Consider the following 24,417-nt stretch of genomic DNA (forward strand, 5'->3'; position numbering starts at 1 on the left):
GCCCGGAGACACACATGACTGACTGGCTGGCTACTAAACAACTTGAAAAAGGCTGGAAAATGGCAGTGAAACATGAGCAATAAACTGTGAAATACACCAGATAGATAGGCAACAGTGTTGAACTTCCAACCAGAAGAACAAATCAGGGAAGCTTGGATGAATATCAATAAGACAGGAATAAGAACAATATGAATATTATGTTGTTGCTGAACACCATTATATCACATAGTGTGTATTCTGAAAGAGAACAGCTCTTTTGGGTAGCTGATTCAACAATCAATGTTACACGTTCAGGCATAACACATACAGTCAATAACCCGTATATACTGATGGTATGAGGATGGTACAAAGTCAATGGTGGTACAAATGACTTCCCATGTCATAACGTACCTTATCACTTTGCTCCTAAATACAACGACAGGGAGTGACCATGGCGTGTTTGTGTGTCTCTCTGTGTGTGTGTGTGTGTGTGTGTGTGTGTGTGAATGGGGGGGTGGGTAGGAGGAGCAGAAAAGTGCAATGTGATGTGATGGCCGATAGCCCTGGTTTGTGGCTCGTGTGTGGAATGAGAAGGAGTGTGTAGAGCGTGTGCGTGTGTGCCTCTCTGCAGTGCTGGGGGCCGGCCCCACTCGTGCTGAATGCAGAGCAGGCCAGATCAGGCCATGGCAAATCACTACAAGGCCCTCCTCAGTGACTGCAGCACAGCACAGCACAGCCAAGCCCTCAGTCTGCACCTGGGGAATGGAGAACACTGCTTGGGCTGTCTCTCTGCGAGTCAACAGAAACAGAATTAGCAACCCAACCCCAACATGACACAAACAAACCTAATATGAACACTCTTTTTGCTATTGATGGAGAATAAGTATTTGGGTTTGTTTCGTCAATAGAATCTCAATTAATAGAATATCAATTAAATGTTTATTACTGCATGCAACAAAAATTGTTTTTTTGATTTTGTCAGAGGCTGTCAATGCAACAAGCATACTTTCTTTCAACATGAGAAACTATTTTGAGGTTTTGGTTAAATACAACCATTAGTGTCATCAGCATAGTAGCTATAGGATGCGCTTGCTACTATTGGGCATATTTCATAATATCCCTTGTCTTAAGTCTTATTCACAAACAGTGAAGGGAAGTCGACTGAATCCATGAGGTGGATTCATAAAATGGTTCCCGGAAGAACACAATCCATAAGACAGTTGCAGATGCAAGGTACTTAAAACCCTTCACCATTGGAATGAAAACATTTCAGAGCTTTAAACGCAGAACAATGCATCACTGGATTCATCCTGATTTATGCTGTAGCAGCCTGCCACGTGGCAGAGCAGCGAAAAAAATACATGTGTGGGTGTCATTGCTTCATCCCCACCCATATCTTAGTGACAATCAGCTGCTTATCAGAGGAGGAGAGCGTGTAGCTATAGACACAAATTAATGGGATATTTTTTCCTTCAATTTTTTTTTTCTCCTTCAAATCATTGCTGTAATTCCTGCCACTCGATCATCACTTTACCAGTGTTTCTTTCCATCTAAAATGATGTTACCATATTGTTTTGAACCATGTAATGCCAAATGTTCAGTGTAATGATACATCAATTACATTCACCAGCGGTCACCAACGCTGAGCCTGGAGAGCTATATGGTGTGCAGGTTGTTGTTCCAGCCCTGCGTTAACCATCTGGTTTAACAAGTCAAGGTCCTGAAGAGCAGTACTGTTGTGTACTGTAAGACAGTGCTGGGCTGCAACAAAAGCCTGCACGCCTAGTAGCTAACCATTTCCAGGGTTTACCTATGACCACTGACATAGACAATGCACTTACTGCAATGCAGCTTCTAGTGACTGTCTTCTTGATTGCGTGTATTTTTCACGGTCATATTAGACCGTCATTCCACGCATGCAGACACTGGAGCTCTTTGAGTGGTGCGTTGTTAGGTTCTGCACAGCAACCCATCCTAAAGTAGGCTTAACCCCAGTGAGACTTACAGAGGGATGGTTAGATGGGGCCTGCTGCATGGTACACCTCTCCAACAGAAATACTACCATCCATAATTCATACTACCAGAGACAGAACAACTTTATTTTGTGAAGTTTTTCGAGTCTAAGTGTTGATATTTTCTTCTATTTTTTTACTCATTAAACATTTAAAAGGTGGGCTTTGGCGGCACCTATAAAACAAGAGTAGGGCTTGGTCATCTGCCTAGAACCACCAGTCAACATGGATACCACACACACACGCACGCAGACACACACACGCACGCACACATGGACACGCACACACATTCTTTCACACACACAGACTATTTATGTTGCACTTGATATGCGTGAGCCATGAAGAATGGGGAGAATGGACTGTGGCTGCATGTGTTGAGAAATGAATAAAGACTATTTGCTGCTGGATTCATAGACTTCCATCATCTATTATTTAGCATGGAGAAGAGCACTGGATTGGTGGCGGCTACATCTTTCTGACAGCGTGTACATTTTTATTTTAACAACACAAAGTAAACATTTTGTTTTGATAGTGAAGTTCACATAGGACAGCAAGGAAAAATACCCATTTAGACTTGCATAAGAAAATGATTGCATTGCGTCCTTACAGTACATAAATCGAATGGATCATATGACAAGTCTTAGAATACAGTCAAGTATTAAGTCTAGGAAGAAAAAAAATACTTGACATTATGAAACGTATGTATTCCATAAACCATAACCGCATATCCCTTCAGCTCCAAAACGTCCTCGCGGCAAATCCATTTATGGACGATTAAGAGATTGATATAGCTTTCAACATGGTTGCTTTCGCCTCAGCGGACAAATTGTGAAAGATCAACAAAAAAGAAACCGGTGCATTTGCCCTCCGTCCAAAAGTCAAAACGACATTAGCTTTGTCTATTGAGTTTGTTAAATGCCCCACATAAAGTGCATTTGCCCCCTGGGTCTAGGAAACAATCGAGTAGACGAGCGTCCCATTTAAGCAATTTGAATGATCAAACCGTGCAAAGCGTACCATGCAATGGCCCCCATCACCAGAGAACTAGGTCAATATCACTGAGGCTAAGTGACACCACAGGGCTGCCATGCCCTCCTCCTTGCTCTCGTGGAAGACTCTCGTCCAGCCAGGTCAGCAGGGAAATAGGGCCAGTCTGTCATGAGGTCAGACAGACGTGGACACAAGACAACGCAACAGGCTGGTTGCATGGCTGGAACAGGGACAAGGGGCATGGGCACTAGTCTACTAGTCTAGCCTGACCTCACAAGGCCTTGCAGACAGACAGGGCATAGCACATGCACATATCCCTGGGATCAAAACGCTATCTCAAACCTATGACCTTCCTTTCTTGCAGTGTGATACTCATTTACCAGACTGTTTTTTGTTGTTGTTGTTTTTTTTACATACATTTCTCTGTATACATTAATGTAGCGATTAGAGAGCAGAGACTTACTCTGGATGTTGATTGACACTGTGTCTTTTTCCCAGGACACAACAGTGATGTAGGCCTCCACCGAGGCTGGGATAATGCACTTGAACACCGCCACATTGCCTCTCATGGCTTTCTGGTCCTCCACGCGGACCGTGTAGGGCTCTCGTAGAACTGAAAGAGATGGGGGGATACAGACAAATGTTCTTGTTGAAAAACATAAGAAATTACACAAGAAATGACACTGATGAATGAATTGACTTTTATTTTCCTGTTTTGGCAAAATATTTGGTAAGTCTATATATTTTGTTCCTTTGCTTAAAACCTGTTTGGGATAGGGGGCAGCATTTTCACTTTTGCATGAAATGCGTGCCCAGAGTAAACTGCCTGCTACTCTATTCCCAGATGCTAATATATGCATATTATTAGTAGTATTGGACACAAAACACTCTGAAGTTTCTAAAACGGTTTGAATGATGTCTGTGAGTATAACAAAACTCATATGGCAGGCGAAAACCTGAGAAAAATCCAACCAGGAAGTGAGAAATCTGAGGTTTGTAGTTTTTCAAAGCTTGGCCTACCGAATACACAGTGTCTATGGGTTTAAGTTGCACTTCCTAAGGCTTCCACTAGATGTCAACCGTCTTTAGAAACTTGTTTCAGGATTCTGCTATAAAGGAGGGGGGAATGGGAGCTGAATGAGTCATGGGTCTGGCAGAGCGTCTCATGCTCGTGACTCGCGCTCCCGACAGAGTTAGCTCTCGTTCCAATGCTTTGCTGCAGACAATGGAATTCTCCGGTTGGAACATTATTGATGATTTATGTTAAAAACATCCTAAAGATTGATTCCATACATCGTTTGATATGTTTCTACGACCTGTAACGGAACTTTTCGAGATTTTGTCTGGACGCAGTGCTCATGAAGATGGATTACTGGGCTGAATACGCTAACAACTAGTGGCTATTTGGACATAAATGATGGACTTTATGGAACAAATCAGTAATTTATTGTCAAACTGGGATTCCTGGGAGTGCATTCTGATGAAGATCATCAAAGGTAAGTGAATATTTATCATGTTATTTCTAACTTCTGTTGACTCCAACATGGTGACTATTTCTTTGGCTGGATTGGGCTCTGAGCGCCCTACTCAGATTATGCTTTTTCCGTAAAGTTTTTTTGAAATCTGACACAGTGGTTGCATTAAAAAAGATAGAAGTCTATCTTTAATTCTGTGAATAACACTTGTATCTTTTATCAATGTTTATTATGAGGATTTCTGGGATTTCTGTGGCTATCTGCAAAAACACCGAATGTTTTGGAATCTAAACATTACTGCACGTAACGCGCCAATGTAAACTGAGATTTTTGGATATAAATATGCACATTATCGAACAAAACATACATGTATTGTGTAACATGATGTCCTATGAGTGTCATCTGATGAAGATCATCAAGGGTTAGTGATTCATTTTATCTATATTTCTGCTTTTTGTGACTCCTATCTTTGGCTGGACAAATGGCTGTGTGTTTTCTTGACTCTGAACTAACATAATCATATGTTGTGCTTTCGCTGTAAAGCCTTTTTGAAATCGGACATGATGGGTAGATTAAGAAGATGTTTATCTTTCATTTGCTGTATTGGACTTGTTAATGTGTGAAAGTTACATATTTCCCAAAAATATTTTAGAATTTTGCCTTTTCAGCGGAATGTTGTGGAGGGGTTCCGCTAGCGGAACGCCTGCACTAGAAAGGTTAATTCGCTGCTTTGCTCACACTCTCAACCCAATGTGATGTCTGTGGTTCACGTTGTACATTTCCAACTGAAAGGTTTCGCTTGTGGTCACTAGTCACCCAAGCAATATATCCCCACTTAGTAACCAACAAGCTTCTGGTCAACTTCTTCACAGCCATACTGTCTGCAGCCCTAACTCCCACCTCTGTAATCAACAGTTCATTTCCAGAACCACACTGACCACTAACCACTACATGGTCCAGGGCACAAGACTAAATCGAACAGTAGTATATTGTATCTTTATGGTCTATGGTCAATTTAGTTTCTTCAGGTCATCTCTTAAACTGACTGAACTGAAATGGAATCAGCCCCACCCTTGGCATTGCCCCTATACTGTAAATAAACAACCCTACTGTAAAGTATAGGCATAAACCAACTGGATAGACAACTCACCAGCCTTAATATGGACATCTTGGCTCCTGATTTTCCCTGAGGGGTTCTCCGCTGTGCAATAGTAGGTGTTGTCATGGATGAGGTTGCTGAAGCTGGAGGGGTTGAAGTGGAAGATCTGGAGGGTGCCATTTGGGTGCACATGGCGGATCCCGGGGACATCGTAGATCTCCTCTCCGGTGGCCAGGTACCAGCGCAGCGAGGCGGGGGGCACGCTCGCGGCGGGACAGGGCACCGAGGTCCCTGTGGTGCTGGCAAACACTACCTCTTGCACAGATGCATTGACAAAATATAAGCTGGAACGTAAATCTTCACTGAAAACTGCAGGGCAAACAGAGGAGAGGAGAGGGGGGAATGTTAGTCATTGATAGTGTTTAGGTTATCTTCTCAACCAATGTTCAGCCTTCAGCCACCTTTGAGTTTTACCACTATATCCCTGATCCTAATCAATTTGTAGAAAAAATACTGAGCCCATTTATGTTTTTAGGGATGATTTTTTCATCCCTATTTGAAGGGTATTTTTTATGAGGGTTGTTTTACAGTGTAACATTCTGAGTTTTAGAAAAAAAACTGAAACCAAAAAAGAACAATTAATGAATGGCTTGAAGGATCCAGAAGAACCAGTCTCCATCTTTTTTTTCTTTTTTTTCTTTTTTTTTTTAATCCCCTTTTCTCCCCAATTTCCATGGTATCCAATCGCTAGTAATTACTATCTTGTCTCATCGCTACAACTCCCGTACGGGCTCGGGAGAGACGAAGGTCGAAAGCCATGCGTCCTCCGAAGCACAACCCAACCAAGCCGCACTGCTTCTTAACACAGCGCGCCTCCAACCCGGAAGCCAGCTGCACCAATGTGTCGGAGGAAACACCGTGCACCCGCCCCCCCTCGGTTAGCGCGCACTGCGCCCGGCCCGCCACAGCAGTCGCTGGAGCGCGATGAGACAAGGATATCCCTACCGGCCAAACCCTCCCTAACCCGGATGACGCTAAGCCAATTGTGAGTCGCCCCACGGACCTCCCGGTCGCGGCCGGCTGCGACAGAGCCTGGGCGCGAACCCAGAGACTCTGGTGGCGCAGCAGTCTCCATCTTAACAATGGTGGCCATTGTGCTATTTTTCTAAACTAAAACCTCTGAAAGCCTAGTCAGCAGAGCTTTTAAATCAAGTTTGTGTATTGGAATAGACAGAGCTCCACTATGCATTTGTCTTTTAGGTTTCTTATGTTGTACTACACTTTGGGTCTGTGGTGCTATAATAGTTTTGTGCTCTGACCAATCTTTTACGAGCTTCACACTTAGAAAAAAGGGTTTTCCTATGGGCTGTCCCCATAGGAGAACCCTTTCAAGAACCCTTTTATGGGGACAGCCGAAGAACCCTTTTGGAACCCTTTTCTAAGAGTGTAGTGTGGTGTACTGCATAGACAGGCACTGAGGCTTCTGGGAAATCAGAGATACTAGGCAAGCACCATGTAACCGAGCGTGTCTGCCTTTTTGTCAACATAGGCTTTGGGATGAGTACATGAACAATCTGCTTCTTATATGGCCGTTGTTTTGTTAAATGGATTATTATTGTACAGTTGAAGTCGGAGGTTTACATACACTTAGGTTGAAGTCATTAAAACTAATTTTTCAACCACTCCACAAATTTCTTGTTAACAAACTATAGTTTTGGCGAGTCGGTTAGGACATCTAAAAAGTCATTTTTACAACAATTGTTAACAGACAGATTATTTCACTTATAATTCACTGTATCACAATTCCAGTGGGTCAGAGGTTCACAGACATTAAGTTGACTGTGCCTTTAAACAGCTTGGAAAATTCCAGAAAATTATGTCATGGCTTTAGAAACTTCTGATTGGCTAATTTACAGTGTTTGAGTCAATTGGAGGTGTACCTGTGGATATATTTCAAGGCCTATCTTCACACTCAGTGCCTCTTTGCTTGACATCATGGGAAAATCAAAAGATATCAGCCAAGACCTCAGAAAAAAAATTGTAGACCTCCACAAGTCTGGTTCATCGTTGGGAGCAATTTCCAAACGCCTGAAGGTACCACGTTCATCTGTACAAACAATAGTACACAAGTATATACACCATGGGACCACGCAGCCGTCATACTGCTCAGGAAGGAGAAGCATTCTGTCTCCTAGAGATTAACGTACTTTGGTATGAAAAGTGCAAATCAATCCCAGAAGAACAGAAGATGCTGGAGGAAACAGGTAAAAAATGTATCAATATCCACAGTAAAATGAGTCCTATCTCGACATAACCTGAAAGGCTGCTCAGCAAGGAAGAAGCCACTGCTCCAAAACCACCATAAAAAAGCCAGACTACGGTTTGCAACTGCACATGGGGACAAAGATCGTACTTTTTTGGAGAAATGTCCTCTGGTCTGATGAAACAAAAATAGAACTGTTTGGCCATAATGACCATCGTTATGTTTGGAGGAAAAAGGGGGAGGCTTGCAAGCCGAAGAACACCATCCCAACCGTGAAGCACGGGGGTGGCAGCATCATGTTGTGGGGATGCTTTGCTGCAGGAGGGACTGGTGCACTTCACAAAATAGATGGCATCATGAGGGCGGGAATGTTTATGGATATATTGAAGCAACATCTCAAGACATCAGTCAGGAAGTTAAAGCTTGGTCGCAAATGTGTCTTCCGAATGGACAATGATCCCAACGATACTTCCAAAGTTGTGGCAAAATGGCTTAAGGACAACAAAGTCAAGGTATTGGAGTGGCCATCACAAAGCCCTGACCTCAATCCCATATAAAATGTGTGGGCAGAACTGAAAAAGCATGTGTGAGCAAGGAGGCCTACAAACCTGCCTCAGTTACACCAGCTCTGTTAGGAGGAATGGGCCAAAATTCACCCAACTTATTGTGGGAAGCTCGTGGAAGGCTACCCGAAACGTTTGACCCAAGTTAAACAATTTAAAGGCAATGCTACCAAATACTAATTGAGTGTATGTAAACTTCTCACCCACTGGGAATGTGATGAAAGACATAAAAGCAACATAAATCATTCTCTCTAATATTATTCTGACATTTCACATTCTTAAAATAAAGTGGTGATCCTAACTGACCTAAGACAGGGAATATTTACTCGGATTACATGTCAGGAATTGTGAAAAACTGAGTTTAAATGTATTTGGCTAAGGTGTATGTAAACTTTCGACTTAAACTGTATATGAAACAAACTGTTGAGAACAATACCAATCTCGTATTTTTTTCTTAAAAGCGAATAGATTGGATTTGTTGTTGTACATTTGTCATCTCATCACAGTTTGTAGTGACTTAATTAGATATACAGTAATTTTCCAGACTTCCCACAACCTGCCTGTGACTTGTGGCCTAAAGCTGCTACTGTTGTCACTGTGATCCTACACTCCCTGGCATGTCACTACCCAGACTGAGTCACTCCCTGCCCTGTCTCCACCCAGCCTGCCTGCCTGTGATGGCTGCCAAACCCCTCCCCTGGGAACAAACATTTTATCACTTCCATAAACTCCTAACAAGAGCTCGAAACTCCACCAACCGAAACTTCCACCTAATGAGGTATAACACATAGCCTACAAACACTTGCACATGCATGTTGGTTGTGCAGATATCTCTGAGTCCCACAATCACACTGGCATGATTTAAAAAAAATATATATTTTACATTTTTTTATTTCACCTTTATTTAACCAGGTAGGCCAGTTGAGAACAAGTTCTCATTTACAACTGCGACCTGGCCAAGATAAAGCAAAGCAGTGCGACAAAAACAACAACACAGAGTTACACATAAACAAATGTACAGTCAATAACGCAATAGAAAAATCTATGTACAGTGTGTGAAAATGTGGAAGAGTAGGGATATTGGCAATATAAAGGCCATAGAGGTGAAAATAATTACAATATAGCATTAATACTGGAGTGAAAGATGTGCAGATGATGCTCTGCAAGTAGGGATACTGGGGTGCAAAAGTGCAAGAGGGTAAGTAATAATATGGGGATGAGGTAGTTCGGTGTGCTATTTACAGATTGGCTGTGTACAGGTAATCGGTAAGCTGCTCTGACAGCTGATGCTTCAAGTTAGAGAAGGAGATATAAGACTCCAGCTTCATAGATTTTTGCAATTCGTTCCAATCATTGGCAGCAGAGAACTGGAAGGAAAGGCGGACAAAGGAAGTGTTGGCTTTGGGGATGACCAGTGAGATATACTGTACCTGTTGGAGCGCATGCTACGGGTGGGTGTTGCTATGATGACCAGTGAGCTGAGATAAGGCCGGGCTTTACCTAGCAAAGACTTGTAGATGACCTGGTGCCAGTGGGTTTGGTGACGGATATGTAGTGAGGGCAGCCAACGAGATCATACAGGTCGCAGTGATGGGTAATATTTGGGGCGTTGGTGATAAAACGGATGGCACTGTGATAGACTACAACCGGTTTGCTGAGTAGAGTACTGGGGGCTATTTTGAAAATTACATTGCCAAAGCCAAGGATTGGTAGGATAGTCAGTTTTACGAGGGTATGTTTGGCGGCATGAGTGAAGGAGGCTTTGTTAGTAAATTTTGTCTTATTTCACTGTAGAGCCTCCAGCCTTGCTCAATAGGCCTTAGCTAGCCCTTTTGTTCCACCCCCCACACATTCGGTGTCCGCACCTGGCTTAAATGGTGCCTCTAGAGACAAAACCTCTCTCATCATCACTCAATGCCTAGGCTTACCTCCATTGTACTCACATCCTATCATACCCTTGTCTGTACATTATGCCTTGAATCAATTCTTCCGTGCCCAGAAACCTGCTCATTTTACTCTCTGTTCTGAACGCACTAGACGACAGTTCTTTTAGCCTTTAGTCGTACTCTTATCTTATGATGTAGAGGTTAACCTGTTTGGGCTGCAAGGGGCAGTATTGAGTAGCCAGATAAAAAGTGCCCATTTCAAACAGCCTCGTACTCAATTCTTCGTACAATATGCATATTATTATTACTATTGGATAGAAAACACTATCTAGTTTCTAAAACCGTTTGAATTATTTCTCTGAGTGAAACAGAACTCATTCTGCAGCACATTTCCTGACCAGGAAGTGAAAAGTCTGAAATCGATGCTCTGTTCTTCTTCCTGCCTATAAATGGGCACGAGACCTATTAGTATACATGCACGTCATACACCTTCCCCTGGGTGTCAAGAAGCTGTGAGAGAAGAAATGAGGTGATTATCTTGGTCTGAGATGGAACACATCATCTTGGAATGACGTGTCCCCCATTTTCGGTACTCTGAAGAGCGCGAGGTGGACAGTGGGATTGCCTTTTGTTTAGCTGCCGTTATAGGCGACTACTATCTCCGGCTTTGAATTTATTTGATACATGTCACCATATCATCGTAAAGTATGTTTTTTCAATATAGTTTCATCAGATTATTGAAATAAATTCGGGAGTTTTGCCGTGTTCCGTTCTCTTCCATTTGTTGACATGGAGAGATTTGAGGCGCTTGGCTAGCACGCTTGCTAAATGAAGAGGGAAAGTTGCCATTCTGAATCCAAACAACGACTGTTCTGGACAAAGGACACCTTGTCCAACATTCTGATGGAAGATCACCAAAAGTAAGAAACATTTTATGATGCTATTTCATATATCTGTCGTAGTCGTCGGCGCCCAAGTGTTTCTGGCTATTGTGCTAAGCTAATATAACGCTACATTTTGTTTTTGCTGTAAAACACTTAATAAATCGGAAATATTGGCTGGAATCACAAGATGCCTGTCTTTCATTTGCTGTACACTATGTATTTTTCAGAAATGTTTTATGATGAGTAATTAGGTATTTGACGTTGGTGCCTGTAATTATTATGGCTGCTTTCGGTGCAATTTCTGACTGTAGCTGCAATGTAAACTATGATTTATACCTGAAATATGCACATTTGTCTAACAAAACATATGCTATACAATAAATATGTTATCAGACTGTCATCTGATGAAGTTGTTTCTTGGTTAGTGGCTATTTATATCTTTATTTGGTCGAATTTGTGATAGCTACTGATGGAGTAAAAAACTGGTGGAGTAAAAAAAGTGGTGTCTTTTGCTAACGTGGTTAGCTAATAGATTTACATATTGTGTCTTCCCTGTAAAACATTTTAAAAATCGGACATGTTGGCTGGATTCACAAGATGTGTACCTTTCATATGCTGTATTGGACTTGTTAATGTGTGAAAGTTAAATATTACAAAAAAATATCTTTTGAATTTCGCGCCCTGCACTTGAAGTGGCTGTTGACATAAGTGTACCGACGCCGGGCTGCAGCCATAAGAAATTAACCCAGGCCCTGCAGCCCCCAGCATCACTCCCATTCCCCATGCGCTCTCATCTGTTGACTTCTGTAAGCGTAAAAACATTGGTTTCATGCATGTTAACATTAGAAGCCTCCTCCATAAGTTTGTTTTATTCACTGCTTAGGAAGGCCACCAAAAATCCTGAAATTTCCACCCCTAACTGTAACATTTTCCGACAAGATAGAACTGCCAAAGGGGGTGGAGTTGCAATCTACTACAGATATAGCCTGCAGAGTTCTGTCATACTATCCAGGTCTGTGCCCAAATAATTTGAGCTTCTACTTCTAAAAATCCATCTTTCCGGAAACAAGTTTTTCACTGTTGCAGCTTGTTATAGACCCCCTTCATCCCCCAGCTGTGCCCTGGACACCATATGTGAATTGATCGCCACACATCTATCTTCAGAGTTTGTACTGTTAGGTGACCTAAACTGGAACATGCTTAACACCCCGGCCCTCCTACAATGTAAGCTTGATGCCCTCAATCTCACACAAATTATCAAGGAACCTACCAGGTACAAGCCTAAATCCGTAACCATGGGCACCCTCATAGATATCATCCTGACCAACTTGCCCTCTAAATACACCTCTGCTGTCTTCAACCAGGATCTCAGCGATCATTGGCTCAGTGCCTGCGTGCGTTACGGGTCCGCGGTCAAACGATCACCCCTCATTGTCAAAGGCTCCCTAAAATACTTCAGCGAGCAGGCCTTTCTAATTGACCTAGCCCGGGTATCCTGGAAGGATATTGACCTCATCCCGTCAGTAGAGGATGCCTGGTTGCTCTTCAAAAGTGCTTTCCTCTCCATCTTAAATAAGCATGCCCCATTCAAAAGATGTAGAACTAAGAACAGATATAGCCCTTGGTTCACCCCAGACTTGACTGCCCTTGACCAGCACAAAACATCCTGTGGCGTTCTGCATTAGCATCGAATAACCCCTCGATATGCAACTTTTCAGGGAAGGAACCAATATACTCAGTCAGTTAGGAAAGCTAAGGCTAGCTTTTTCAAACAGAAATTTGCTTCCTGTAGCACTAATTCCAAAACGTTTTGGGACACTTTAAAGTCCATGGAGAATAAGAGCACCTCCTCCCGGCTGCCCACTGCACTGAGGATAGGAAACCCTGTCACCACCAATAAATCTACGATAATCAATAATTTCAATAAGCATTTTCCATTCCTTTCCACCTGGCTACCCCTACCCCTGCCAACATCTCAACACCCCCTGCAGCAACTTGCCCAAACAGCTGATGTTCTGAAAGAGCTGCAAAATCTGGATCCCTACAAATCAGCTGGGCTAGACAATCTGGACCCTCTCTTTCTAAAATTATCCGTCAAAATTGTTGCAACCCCTATTACTAACTTATTCAACCTCTCTTTCGTATCGCCTGAGATTGACAAAGATTGGAAAGCTGCCGCAGTCATCTACCTCTTCAAAGGGGGAGACACTCTAGACCCAAACTGTTATAGACCTATATCCATCCTGCCCTGCCTTTCTAAAATCTTCGAAAGCCAAGTTAATAAACAGATCACCGACCTTTTCGAATCCCACCGTACCTTCTCCACTATGCAATCTGGTTTCCGATCTGGTCATGGGTGCACCTCAGCCACACTCAAGGTCCTAAACGATATCATAACCACCATCGATAAAAGACAGTACTGTGCAGCGGTCTTCATCAACCTAACCAAAGGTTTTCGACTCTGTCAATCACCACATTCTTATCGGCAGACTCAATAGCCTTGGCTTCTCAAATGACTGCCTCGCCTGGTTCACCAACTACGTCTCAGATAGAGTTCAGTGTGTCAAATCGGAGGGCCTGTTGTCCGGACCTCTGGCAATCTCTATGGGGGTGCCACAGGGTTCAATTCTTGGGCTGACTCTTTTCTCTGTATCATATCAATGATGTCGCTTTTTCTGCTGGTGATTCTCTAATCCACCTCTACGCAGACGACACCATTCTGTATATATCTGGTCCTTCTTTGGACACAGTGCTAACAAACATCCAAACGAGCTTCAATGCCATAAAACACTCCTTCCATGGCCTCCAATTGCTTTTAAATGCTAGTAAAACTAAGTGCATGCTCTTCAACCGATTGCTGCCTGCACCCTCCTGCCTGACTAGCATCACTACTCTGGACGGTTCTGACCTAGAATATGTGGACAACTACAAATACCTAGGTGTCTGGTTAGACTGTAAACTCTCCTTCCAGACTCACATTAAGCATCTCCAATCCAAAATTAAATCTAGAATGGGCTTCCTATTTCACAACCAAAACAGCAATAAAAGCCCAGGAATTTTGTGATGGATCTCTTCGGCTAGCCAGGAGATGGGCCTAGCTCCAGGCTAGCTCCAGGCTAACTGGTGCTTGCTTTGGGACAGAAACCACCTCGGACGGTTACGTCGGTAGACCAGCTGTGATGGATTGGCGGGGCTTCGTGTCGGCAGCAAAGGGTCCAGGTCAATTGGCAAAAGAGGTAATTGAAGCCCAAGATTTGCTTGATGGATCTCTTCGGCTAGTCGGGAGATGGGCCTATGTCCAGGCTAACTGGTGGTTGCTTCGGGACAGAGACGTTAGCCAGGAGTAGCCACTCGGATAGTAGCTAGCTAGCTGTGATGATCCGGAGTAAAGGTTCAGAGCTTGCGGTAGGAATCCAGAGATCTGGTAGAGAAAAGCAGTCTGATATGCTCTGGGTTGATATCGCGTTGTGCAGGCTGACAGATGTCCGAGTTAACGGTGATGACTGCTAGCAGTGGCTAACTGACTACTAGCTAGTAGCTATTTAGCTGGCTAACTTCTGAAGGGGGTTTCGGTTCAAAAGAATAAAAAATAGCAGATCCATACCACATTGGTGAGGCGGGTTGCAGGAGAGTATCTTCAGTCCGTAGATGGAAATGGAGATTAAAAATATTCAAAATATTAACGAAATATATACGAAGAAAAACTATATATACAAGGGACAGGACAAGACAATCAAAACAGACATCCCACTGCTACGCCATCTTGAAAACATGTGCTTCCAACCCATTTTAAACATTGTGTTTTTAAGCTACGGACTTCTTTGTTGTTGCATTGGATTGCTGTCACAAACTCAACACTCCACACAGTTGTCATTGACTAGTTGGATATTAATTTCCCACTGATCAAATTATTTCTGTAGTTACAGCACTCTTATAAATGCATTTTTTTATCTGTTTTTTTCTTCATGGACCTTCATTTTTGTATTGACATTTGTCAATAAAACTCATGAATGCAAGTGTTTATGTCAAATAGTTTTTGTGCTCTACTTTGTGTTCTCCTTGTAGCCCTGGTTGTCCTGGAAAGAAAATGGTAAAACATTTAAATATGAGGCTAAATATGAGGGCAGAACACGCAGATTAATGAAAGTAGTGAATTTCAGCTTTTTTACTGTGGGAATCCCTGGGACCAGATTTCACTTCACATTCACACATACCCAAATGCACAGGATTACTATTTGTACCTCAACGTTACAGACATGAGGGAGCTCAAAATTTAATTGCAGGTGTTGTCATCAGTCAGGGTCCTTTCTGTTTCTTATTGAAATCATATGATCATGAACTGTATTGAGACTTCCATAAGCAGGGAATGGGGAAGGGACGTGCAAGAGTGCTCCATCCTTATGGACGACTAGCACTGCACCATATTGATCGGCTAACAGGAAATCTTGAGACCCCAACATTAACAGACAGACACACAGCCAAGTATCACATGGCTGATTGATCAGTGGCCTGAATAGCATAGTGTAGTAACTGCATGTTCTACAACACAGCCATGGACCAGAGGGGCTGGCGCCACACCCATTCTCTGCCTCTGCATCAGTCCTGAAGTGTGTGTGTGTGTCCTCATTGTATTTACCCCTATAGTTAACACACAGATCAATAGCTCTCATCCCAGCTAAGCAGCTGCAGGTGGCTCATCATAGCAGGAATACATGCTAAGAGTTAGCCTGAAGCTAAGCGCTCATAAATATAAATACAACCAGCTCCATCATCAGCCATTACAGTGGATGGACCCCTCTTAGCAGGACCACAGTCAGGGCCGTCAACACATACAGGTCCCAAAAGGTTTGTAGTTATTGTTTGGAGAATAAAGCCTGCCTCCTCTGTGCTTTGCAGGTTTTTAATGTGAACAAAGAGCCATCAAAGTTGAGTTCTGAGTGTGTTTGAAAGGTGAAAAAGGGAGAGGCTGCCTCATGAGTGCTTTTATCTCAATGCGCCTTTTAACACACTCATGAAAAATGTAGCCCCCATTTCTGGGCAGCTGATTCCTTAAGACAGTGAAGCCATGACGGACACATGCAGGTGCTTCCAGAGCCCAGAGCCCAATGGAGGAGAGCAGAGAGATACTGTAGAGAGAACAAAATGTGTCAAGGAAAACAGTGAGGAAGAGTGGAGAGCACTCAGACAATAACATACAGGCAGTTATTAGCAGAGAGAGAGAGAAAGAGAGGGAGAGAGGCCACTAGGGAGTTCAGGGGCATTCTCCCACTCTCTCTGTTTGGCTCTCTTCCAGCAAATTCACACTCCTCCTGTTTTCCTCTTCTCTCTGTCTCTGTCATCTCCACTCCATCCTGCTCTCTCTCCTCTCATCTTCTCTCATTATCATCTCTCTCTCTCTCTCTGCCTTTTCCTTCCTTCTCTCTCTCCTCCTCTCCTTCCAGTTCCTCTGTAACCTTCAGCCCTCCTTCATGGTCAAGTGACCCTGTCTCACATCCAGGCTTGCTCAACCTGTACAGAGCAGGGGGACACAGGTGCAGGAAAGCAAACAACAAATAACAAAACAGTGCATCTCTCTCACACAGAGAGTAGAGTACACATTATGCCCCGGCCTGGCTGAAATGCCATTTGTTATCTTCTCTTGGACCTCCATGTATACCACACTGACTCGCAACCCAAATTACTGGACAGTGGATAAGATGGCGATCTACCTACATCCTAAATACAGTCTGAGAACTTGTATGTACTGCAATTGTAGTTGTTTTGTTAACATTTTACTGCAGTGGGCTAAATCAGGGTCATGCAGGGTGTTTCTTGGCAGTCTTAAACAAAAGTATACACCTCACACACATGGTTATGGGCTTAAAAAAAGAAGACACCTATACCATGTCAAATATAGAGTTGAAATGTATTCCATTTAGAGTTTGCAGCCCAATATTACACGTTTTATACATCACAGAAGACTGAAATATAACAAAACCGTTTGACATAAAAAAAAATGATTTTCTGTGTAAAAAACATCAACATGTTTATTAATTATGAAATTATGAAAAATATTAATAACATTCCACCCATTTTGTCATTAGACTGCAGGAAAGGCCTATGACCCAGCCATATTCAGCTGTAATAGCTGAATGACCAGGTCAAATGTATGTAAATTAACAAGCTAAAACTTATCTTATTATTACTACATTATCATCACATTATTCCGTGCTGTAATGTAAAGTCCTACCACAACCACACACATCATAAAGCACTTTGCTGTCTCTTATGACCAAGACTTCAGCTGTATTAACTGAATGACCAAGTCAAATTGAGCTAAATCAACAGTGTTTACCAAAACAGCCCCTGTGTGTTTGGGTGGGGCTGACAGTGAAGTTCTAGAGGGTGCTTGTGTGTGTTTTATGCGACACCTCTGAATAATAATCTCATTAACAGCAGTAATAAAGCAGTCAGATGACTGAAGTATTAACAGTTGTTTTACAGAGTAGCAGCGCCACTTCTGAGAATCTATTGATAATAACGAGAGGAGAGCAGCCAGGGAAAGATCAAAACCAGGCCGTAGAAACTTAAAAAGACAGATCAAAGATGAATGTGTATCCTATCAATACACAGTCATCAGCATGGGCAAGACAACAGAACTGCCTGTCTGTCTGTCTGTCTGTCTGTCTGTCTGTCTGTCTGCCTGCCTGCCTGCCTGTCTGTCTGTCTGTCTGTCTGCATTTGCAAACTTTGGTCCACTTTTGGTCTGAAAGACTGCTATAGCCTACTATAGGTTTTGAATCTCATTTATGCTCCACAATTAGGCTATTCATTAATTTCCCTTTAGAAATGTATATAATAAGGAATGATGTGCCCGTGCCCCACACAAATGGACTGATTGTTTGGTACAAACATTGCTTGCTAACCCTGTGCTATCGCTAATCCCATCAGGCTTATATATTAGGCTTATATAAGCCTAATATATTAAGCAGAAAGCAGAAATGCCAGAGTCTGCAGAAATGCCAGAGTCTGTTTACCATTGTTTGTCTTTGTTTGGTATTGCCGATCCGTTCAACTTACCACCGCTGAACTCAACTGGCTTGCTAGGTGAGTGTGCGCCAGTCATGTGGCTTTACCCACAGGTATCTCATTAATTGTTTTCTCTCGTTTCAGGTGTGTTTTGAAAGTTGATTGTAAGCGCTAATGTTTGTGTCTTTGTTTTCATTAACGTGTTATGTAAGCTATTGGCCATTGTTATGTTGAGTTTGCATCAAATCAACTTTTATTTGTCACATGCGCCGAATTCTTACTTACAAGTACTTAACCAACAATGCAGTTCAAGAAATAGAGTAAAGAAAATATTTACTAAATAAACGAAAGTAAAAAATTAAATAAAAAGTAACACAATAAAATAACAATGACGAGGCTATACGCAGGGGATACCGGTACCGAGTCAATGTGCGAGGGTACAGGTTAGTCGAGGTAATTTGTACATGTAAGTAGGTCATAAAGTGACTATGCATAGATAATAAACAGTGAGTAGCAGCAGTGTAAAAAAAAATGGTCAGGATGCTCTCGATGGTGTAGTTGTACACATTTTTGAGAATCTGGGCATCCATGCCAAATCTTTTCAGTCTCCTGAGAGGGAAAAGGTGTTGTTGTGCCCTTTTCACAACTGTCTTGGTGTGTTTGGACCATGATAGTGTGTTGGTGATGTAGACACCAAGGAACTTGAAACTCTCGACCCACTCCACTAAAGCCCCGTTGATGTTAATGAGGGCCTGTTCGGCCCTCCTTTTTCTGTAGTCCATGATTAGCTCCTTTGTCTTGTTCACATTGAGGGAGAGGTTGTTGTCCTGGCACCACACTGCCAGGTCTCTGATCTCCTCCCTATAGGCTGTCTCATCATTGTCGGTGATCAGGCCTACCACTGTTGTGTCGTCAGCAAACTTAATGATGGTGTTGGAGTCGTGCTTGGCCACGCAGTCGTAGGTGAACAGGGAGTACAGGAGCGGACTAAGCACGTACCCCTGAGGGGCCCCAGTGTTGACAATCAGAGTGGCAGATGAGTTGTTGCCTATCCTGACAAACTGTGGCCTACCCTTACCACCTGGGGTGGCCCGTCAGGAAGTCCAGGATCCAGATGCAGATGGATGTGTTTAGTCCCAGGGTCCTAAGCTTAGTGATGAGCTTTGTGGGCACTATGGTGTTGAACGCTAAGCTGTAGTCAATAAACAGCATTCTCACATAGGTGTTCCTTTTTTCCAGGTGGGAAAGGGCAGTGTGGAGGGAGATTGAGATTGCATCATCTGTGGATCTGTTGGGGCAGTATGCGAATTGGACTGGGTCTAGGATTTCTGGGATGATGGTGTTGATGTGAGTCATGACCAGCCTTTCAAAGCACTTCATTTCTACCGATGTGAGTGCTATGGGTCGGTAGTCATTTAGGCAGGTTACTTTCGCTTTCTTGGGCACATGGACTATGGTGATCTGCTTGAAACATGTAGGTATTACAGACTCAGTCAGTGAGAGGTTGAAAATGTCCGTGCATGCTCTGAGTACACGTCCTGGTAATCCGTCTGGCCCAGCGGCCTTGTGAATGTTGACCTGTTTAAAGGTCTTGCTCACATCAGCTACCGAGAGCGTGATCACACAGTCGTCCAGAACAGATGGTGCTCTCATGCATGCTTCAGTGTTGCTTGCCTTGAAGCGAGCATAAAAGGCATTTAGCTCGTCTGGAAGGCCTGCGTCACTGGGCAGCTCACAGCTGAGTTTCCCTTTGTGGTGCCAGGACAACAATCTCTCCCTTAATGTGGGAAGACAAAGGAGCTGATCGTGGACTACAGGAAACGGAGGGCTGAACACGCCCCCAGTCACATCGACAGGGCTGTAGTGGAGCAGGTAGAGAGCTTCAAGTTCCTCTGTGTCCACATCACTAAGGACCTATCATGGTACAAACACACCAACACAGTCGTGAAGAGGGAACGACAATGCCTCTTCCCCATCAGGTGTCTGAAAAGATTTTGCAGAGGCACTTCAGATCCTCAAAAGGTTCTACAGCTGCAGCATTGAGAGCATCTTGACTGGCTGCATCACCGCCTGGTATGACAACTGCTCATCATGCGACTGCAAGGCACTACAGAGGGTAGTGGTTATGGCCCAGTACAACCCTGGGGCCAAACTCCCTGCTATCCAGGACCTCTGTAGCAGATGGTGTCAGAGGAATGCCCTAAAAAAAAAAATCCAGCCACCCAGGCCATAAACTGTTTTCTCTGCTATCACACAGCAAGTGGTACCATAGCGCCAAGTCTGTGACCAAAAAGCACCTGAACAGGTTCTACCCTCAAGCCATAAGACTGCTGAACAGTTAATCAAATGTTTACTCTAAATATTTACATTGACCCACTTTACTATTTATTGCATTGACTCCTTTGCACTGCTCTATGCACACACACTAGACTCTACCCACACCCTCACACGTATTACACTGACACTCCAACACACACATACACACACACACTACATATGCTCACATACACAAAACACACACACATTCATATTGACCCCCCACACAAACACACACTCACAGATAGACACACTTTCACATTCTTCACATGCTGCTGCTACTCTGTTTATTATATATCCTGATTGCCTAGTCACTGTTACCCCTACCTACATGTACATACTGTATTACCTCAATTACCTCAACTACCTCATTCCCCTGCACATTGACTCGGTACTCTCTCTACCGCACCTGCTGTCTCTAACTCTGAATGATCAGCTATGAAAAGCCAACTGACGTTTACTCCTGAGGTGCTGACCTGTTGCACCCTCTACAACCACAGTAATTATTTTTATTTGACCCTGCTGGTCATCTATGAACCTTTCTAGGGAGATTTTCCTAGCCACCGTGCTTTTACAGTACATCTGCATTGCATGCTGTTTGGTGTTTTAAGCTGGGTTTCTGTATAGCACTTTGTGACATCGGCTGATGTAAAAAGGGCTTTATAAATAAATTGGATTGATTGATTGATTGACGACTTGTATATAGTCTCATTATTTTTTATTGTGTTCTATTTCCTTTTCATTAACCAAATATTTGCCTTACCTTTTAACTGCAATGTTGCGAATGGGATCGTAAGTAAGCATTTCACTGTAAAGTATACACCTGTTGCATTCGGCCCATGTGACCAATACATTTGATTAGATTTTGATTGATTTGATTGATTTTATCTTTACAGTACATACATTTTCATTGGTTTTGGTTTTAGATGTGAAGGAGTCAATGCAACATAGCCAGGGAAGAGCCAGGTTTGACTTGAGGAGGAAAAACACTTTAATTGTAAAAAGCTTCTAGGACCAACCCAACCACCCATAACTGAACACACACACAACGTTACTGTGTCTCTTCCTGGGGATGCATCAGGACACACGCACCCACTCACGTACATGTACTCTATGTATGTACTGTTCACATGTACGCACAACCTACGGTTCTATTTTATGTCTGGCCTGACACAATCAGAACAACTCAAATCTCTCCGAACTTTCTCTTCATCCAACAAGTTCTCACAGTCTCATGTCAGAATTTAAGGTTAAGTTAAGGCATTTACTCCGAAATCTTAAGGTTAGATGTTAACTCAGAATGGTCAAGGGGGATGGTTAATGTTTGGGATAAACTTTTTATTGCTGGATTCGAGCATGCAACCTTTTGCGGCAGAGGCAGATGCTTAAGGCCTCTCCCCGTCTCTCTCTCACACACACACACACACACACACACACACACACACACACACACACACACACACACACACACACACACACACACACACACACACACACACACACACACACACACCTTTCACTGACCTGTCAGTCATCCCCACAACCTCTCTAAAATCCACCACACGCTCAGCGACCTGCACCTTTAATCGACATCATTTTTCCATGAGCCAAACCACAAAGAAGAAAAAAATGATACTGTTCAATAATGCATCCAACACATCTATAATGAATGGGTCTTTTTTATTTCCCTCCATCAGCAAAGCTGAGGGGACTGAGGGTTTGGCTGGTTTGGCTGTTGGAGTTGGAAGAGGGCCTTCTCTTGGTGTAAAATAATAGATGGCTCTGTAGTTGTGTCACTCCCTGTTGGAGAAGGCCCATAGTGAATGAAGGCACTGATCCTGGATTGCTGATGACTCTAATGCACTCTCCCTGTCCTGTCCGCTCAGGTCTGGCTCTGGGTGCTTCCTGTCTGTTACATTGCTACGGGCCTGCCTGACAGCTCAAGGGCACAAACCATCACCTACTTCTATGTTCCACTGCTGCTTTAAAAACCACCCAGGTGATTTATTTAAGTAAATGTAGGATCAATAGTGATCGAGCTAACAGCAGCATAAATAGGCCCATGCATTAGCAGCTAGCCCATTGATGCTTCAGTGGCTCCGTTCTGCACATGGGTTTACCTCCACCAAACAACACCCACCCAACAACAGATGATACTCAAGCTACTCAATTTTCCTAATTTCAGCTACTGATTACTTACATCCTTCTTTTAATATTTTAGCGGCGAGTAGCCTGGCGGGTAGGAGCATTGAGCCAGTAACTGAAAGGTTGCTGAATGGAATCCCCGAGCCGACAAGGTAAAAATCTGTTCTTAACCCTCAACAACTGCTCCCTGGGCGTGGATGTTGATAAAGGCAGCCCCCCATACCTCTCTGATTCAGAGGGGTTGGGATAAATGGAGATGATACATTTCAGTTGAATGCATTCATTTGTACAACTGACTAGGTGTCCTCCATATTCACAAGTGTGTGCAACAGTATCTCGCCATCCCTTGACCTCCATACAGTGAGCTAGCATTTGGCCATATTATGTCCTCCAGTCAATTCCTAAGGCTAGGCTGTCTGAGTGCTAGTGGCTGTATTATTGCTGGTTGGCTGTTAGTCATGACCATGCTTGGTGAGGACAGAGCAGAGCAAGGCTCTGTCTGTCTGTGTGTGTGGTGTGTGGTCTGGTCCGTTGCTGGGCATCCCCAGTGGCAAACAGTGACTGTGGCACACTGACAGGCCATGTCTGGAGCTGCAGGTAATTAAGGCAGAGCGCTTCAGGAGAGAGAAGGGGGTGGATGTAGGGGGTTCGGAATGGACAGGACAGGACAGGGTCCTGTGGCAGTGAGTAAGCACACCCCCACACCCCCTTCCCTCTCCTGCCCCCAGGGCTTACACAGCAAGAGGCGCGTTGCTACAGCCCAGGAACGAAAGGGCCCTTGCCTGCCTACCACTGCTCCTGACTAACTCCCCGGCTCCCAATTTGCTCTCATGAATAATACTGAGCAGCATGCTTAGTGGCACTCTGCTCCAGCGCTATGTAAAACCAATGATATCCTCCTCTGATGTGGATTCTCCTGAGGACGCATGATGAGATGAGGGTCATTCTTGCACTTTTTCTATTTTTTTTATTCAAGTGGGTTAGTTGATGCATCTGAATGCTCATTTCCATGAGCGGGGAACAGGAATGAGGAGAGAGGAGATCCTGAGGGGATGCCAGTTAGATCTTAATCAGTTACAGCACTGAGACATTGATGTCTGAATCACAGAGAGGAGAGAGAGAAAGAGAGAGAGAGGGACATAGATAGAGAAGAGGATAGAGTGTGTGTGTGAGGGAGAGAGAGATAGAGAGAGAGAGATAGAGAGAGAGAGAGAGAGAGAGAGAGAGAGAGAGAGAGAGAGAGAGAGAGAGAGAGAGAGAGAGAGAGAGAGAGAGAGAGAGAGAGAGAGAGAGAGAGAGAGAAGAGAGAGGGAGAAGAGAGAGGGAGAAGAGAGAAGACAGGGGAGAGAGAAGAGAGAGAGTGGCAGAGAGCTGGCATGATGAGGAAACAGAAGAACTCTGTTTACTAATGGCTAAACGAGCTCCCTCTACTGACGATATAAATCTGAACGTGCACATAAACAAAATAAATACATTTTTATTTGTCACATGTGCCGAACACAACAGGTTTAGACCTTACTGCGAAATGCTTTTTTGGACCTTCCTCTGATACCGCCTAGTATAGAGGTCCTGGATGGCAGGAAGCTTGGCCCCAGCGATGTACTGGACCATATTCACTACCCTCTGTAGCGCCTTACGGTCGGATGCTGAGCAGTTGCCATACCAGGCGGTGATGCAACCGGTCAGGATGCTCTCGATGGTGCAGCTGTATAACTTTTTGAGAATCTGGGGACACATTCCAAATCCTTTCAGTCCCCTGAATAGGCGTTGTCGTGCCCTCTTCACGACTGTCTTGGT

At 43.6% G+C, this 24,417-nt stretch overlaps 1 protein-coding gene across 6 annotated transcripts in view; it reads right to left on the minus strand.

Moving 5' to 3' along the window:
- Positions 1-24,417, minus strand: part of LOC129817366 (cell adhesion molecule DSCAM-like) — a 140,790-nt gene that overhangs the window by 102,926 nt on the left and 13,447 nt on the right. For 5 of the 6 annotated variants that reach the window (XM_055872524.1, XM_055872544.1, XM_055872536.1 and 2 more), the window contains exons 2-3: positions 5,607-5,924; positions 3,445-3,594 (exon numbers count right to left, since the gene is read on the minus strand). The exons of the other annotated variant lie outside the window; for it this stretch is intronic. In XM_055872524.1, coding sequence (XP_055728499.1) covers positions 3,445-3,594; positions 5,607-5,924 — 468 coding nt within the window. The remainder of the gene's footprint in view (positions 1-3,444; positions 3,595-5,606; positions 5,925-24,417) is intronic. 6 annotated transcript variants of the gene reach the window in all.

The sequence above is a fragment of the Salvelinus fontinalis genome, chromosome 2, assembly GCF_029448725.1.
Source record: "Salvelinus fontinalis isolate EN_2023a chromosome 2, ASM2944872v1, whole genome shotgun sequence".
In the NCBI taxonomy this organism is placed as follows: Eukaryota; Metazoa; Chordata; class Actinopteri; order Salmoniformes; family Salmonidae; genus Salvelinus; species Salvelinus fontinalis.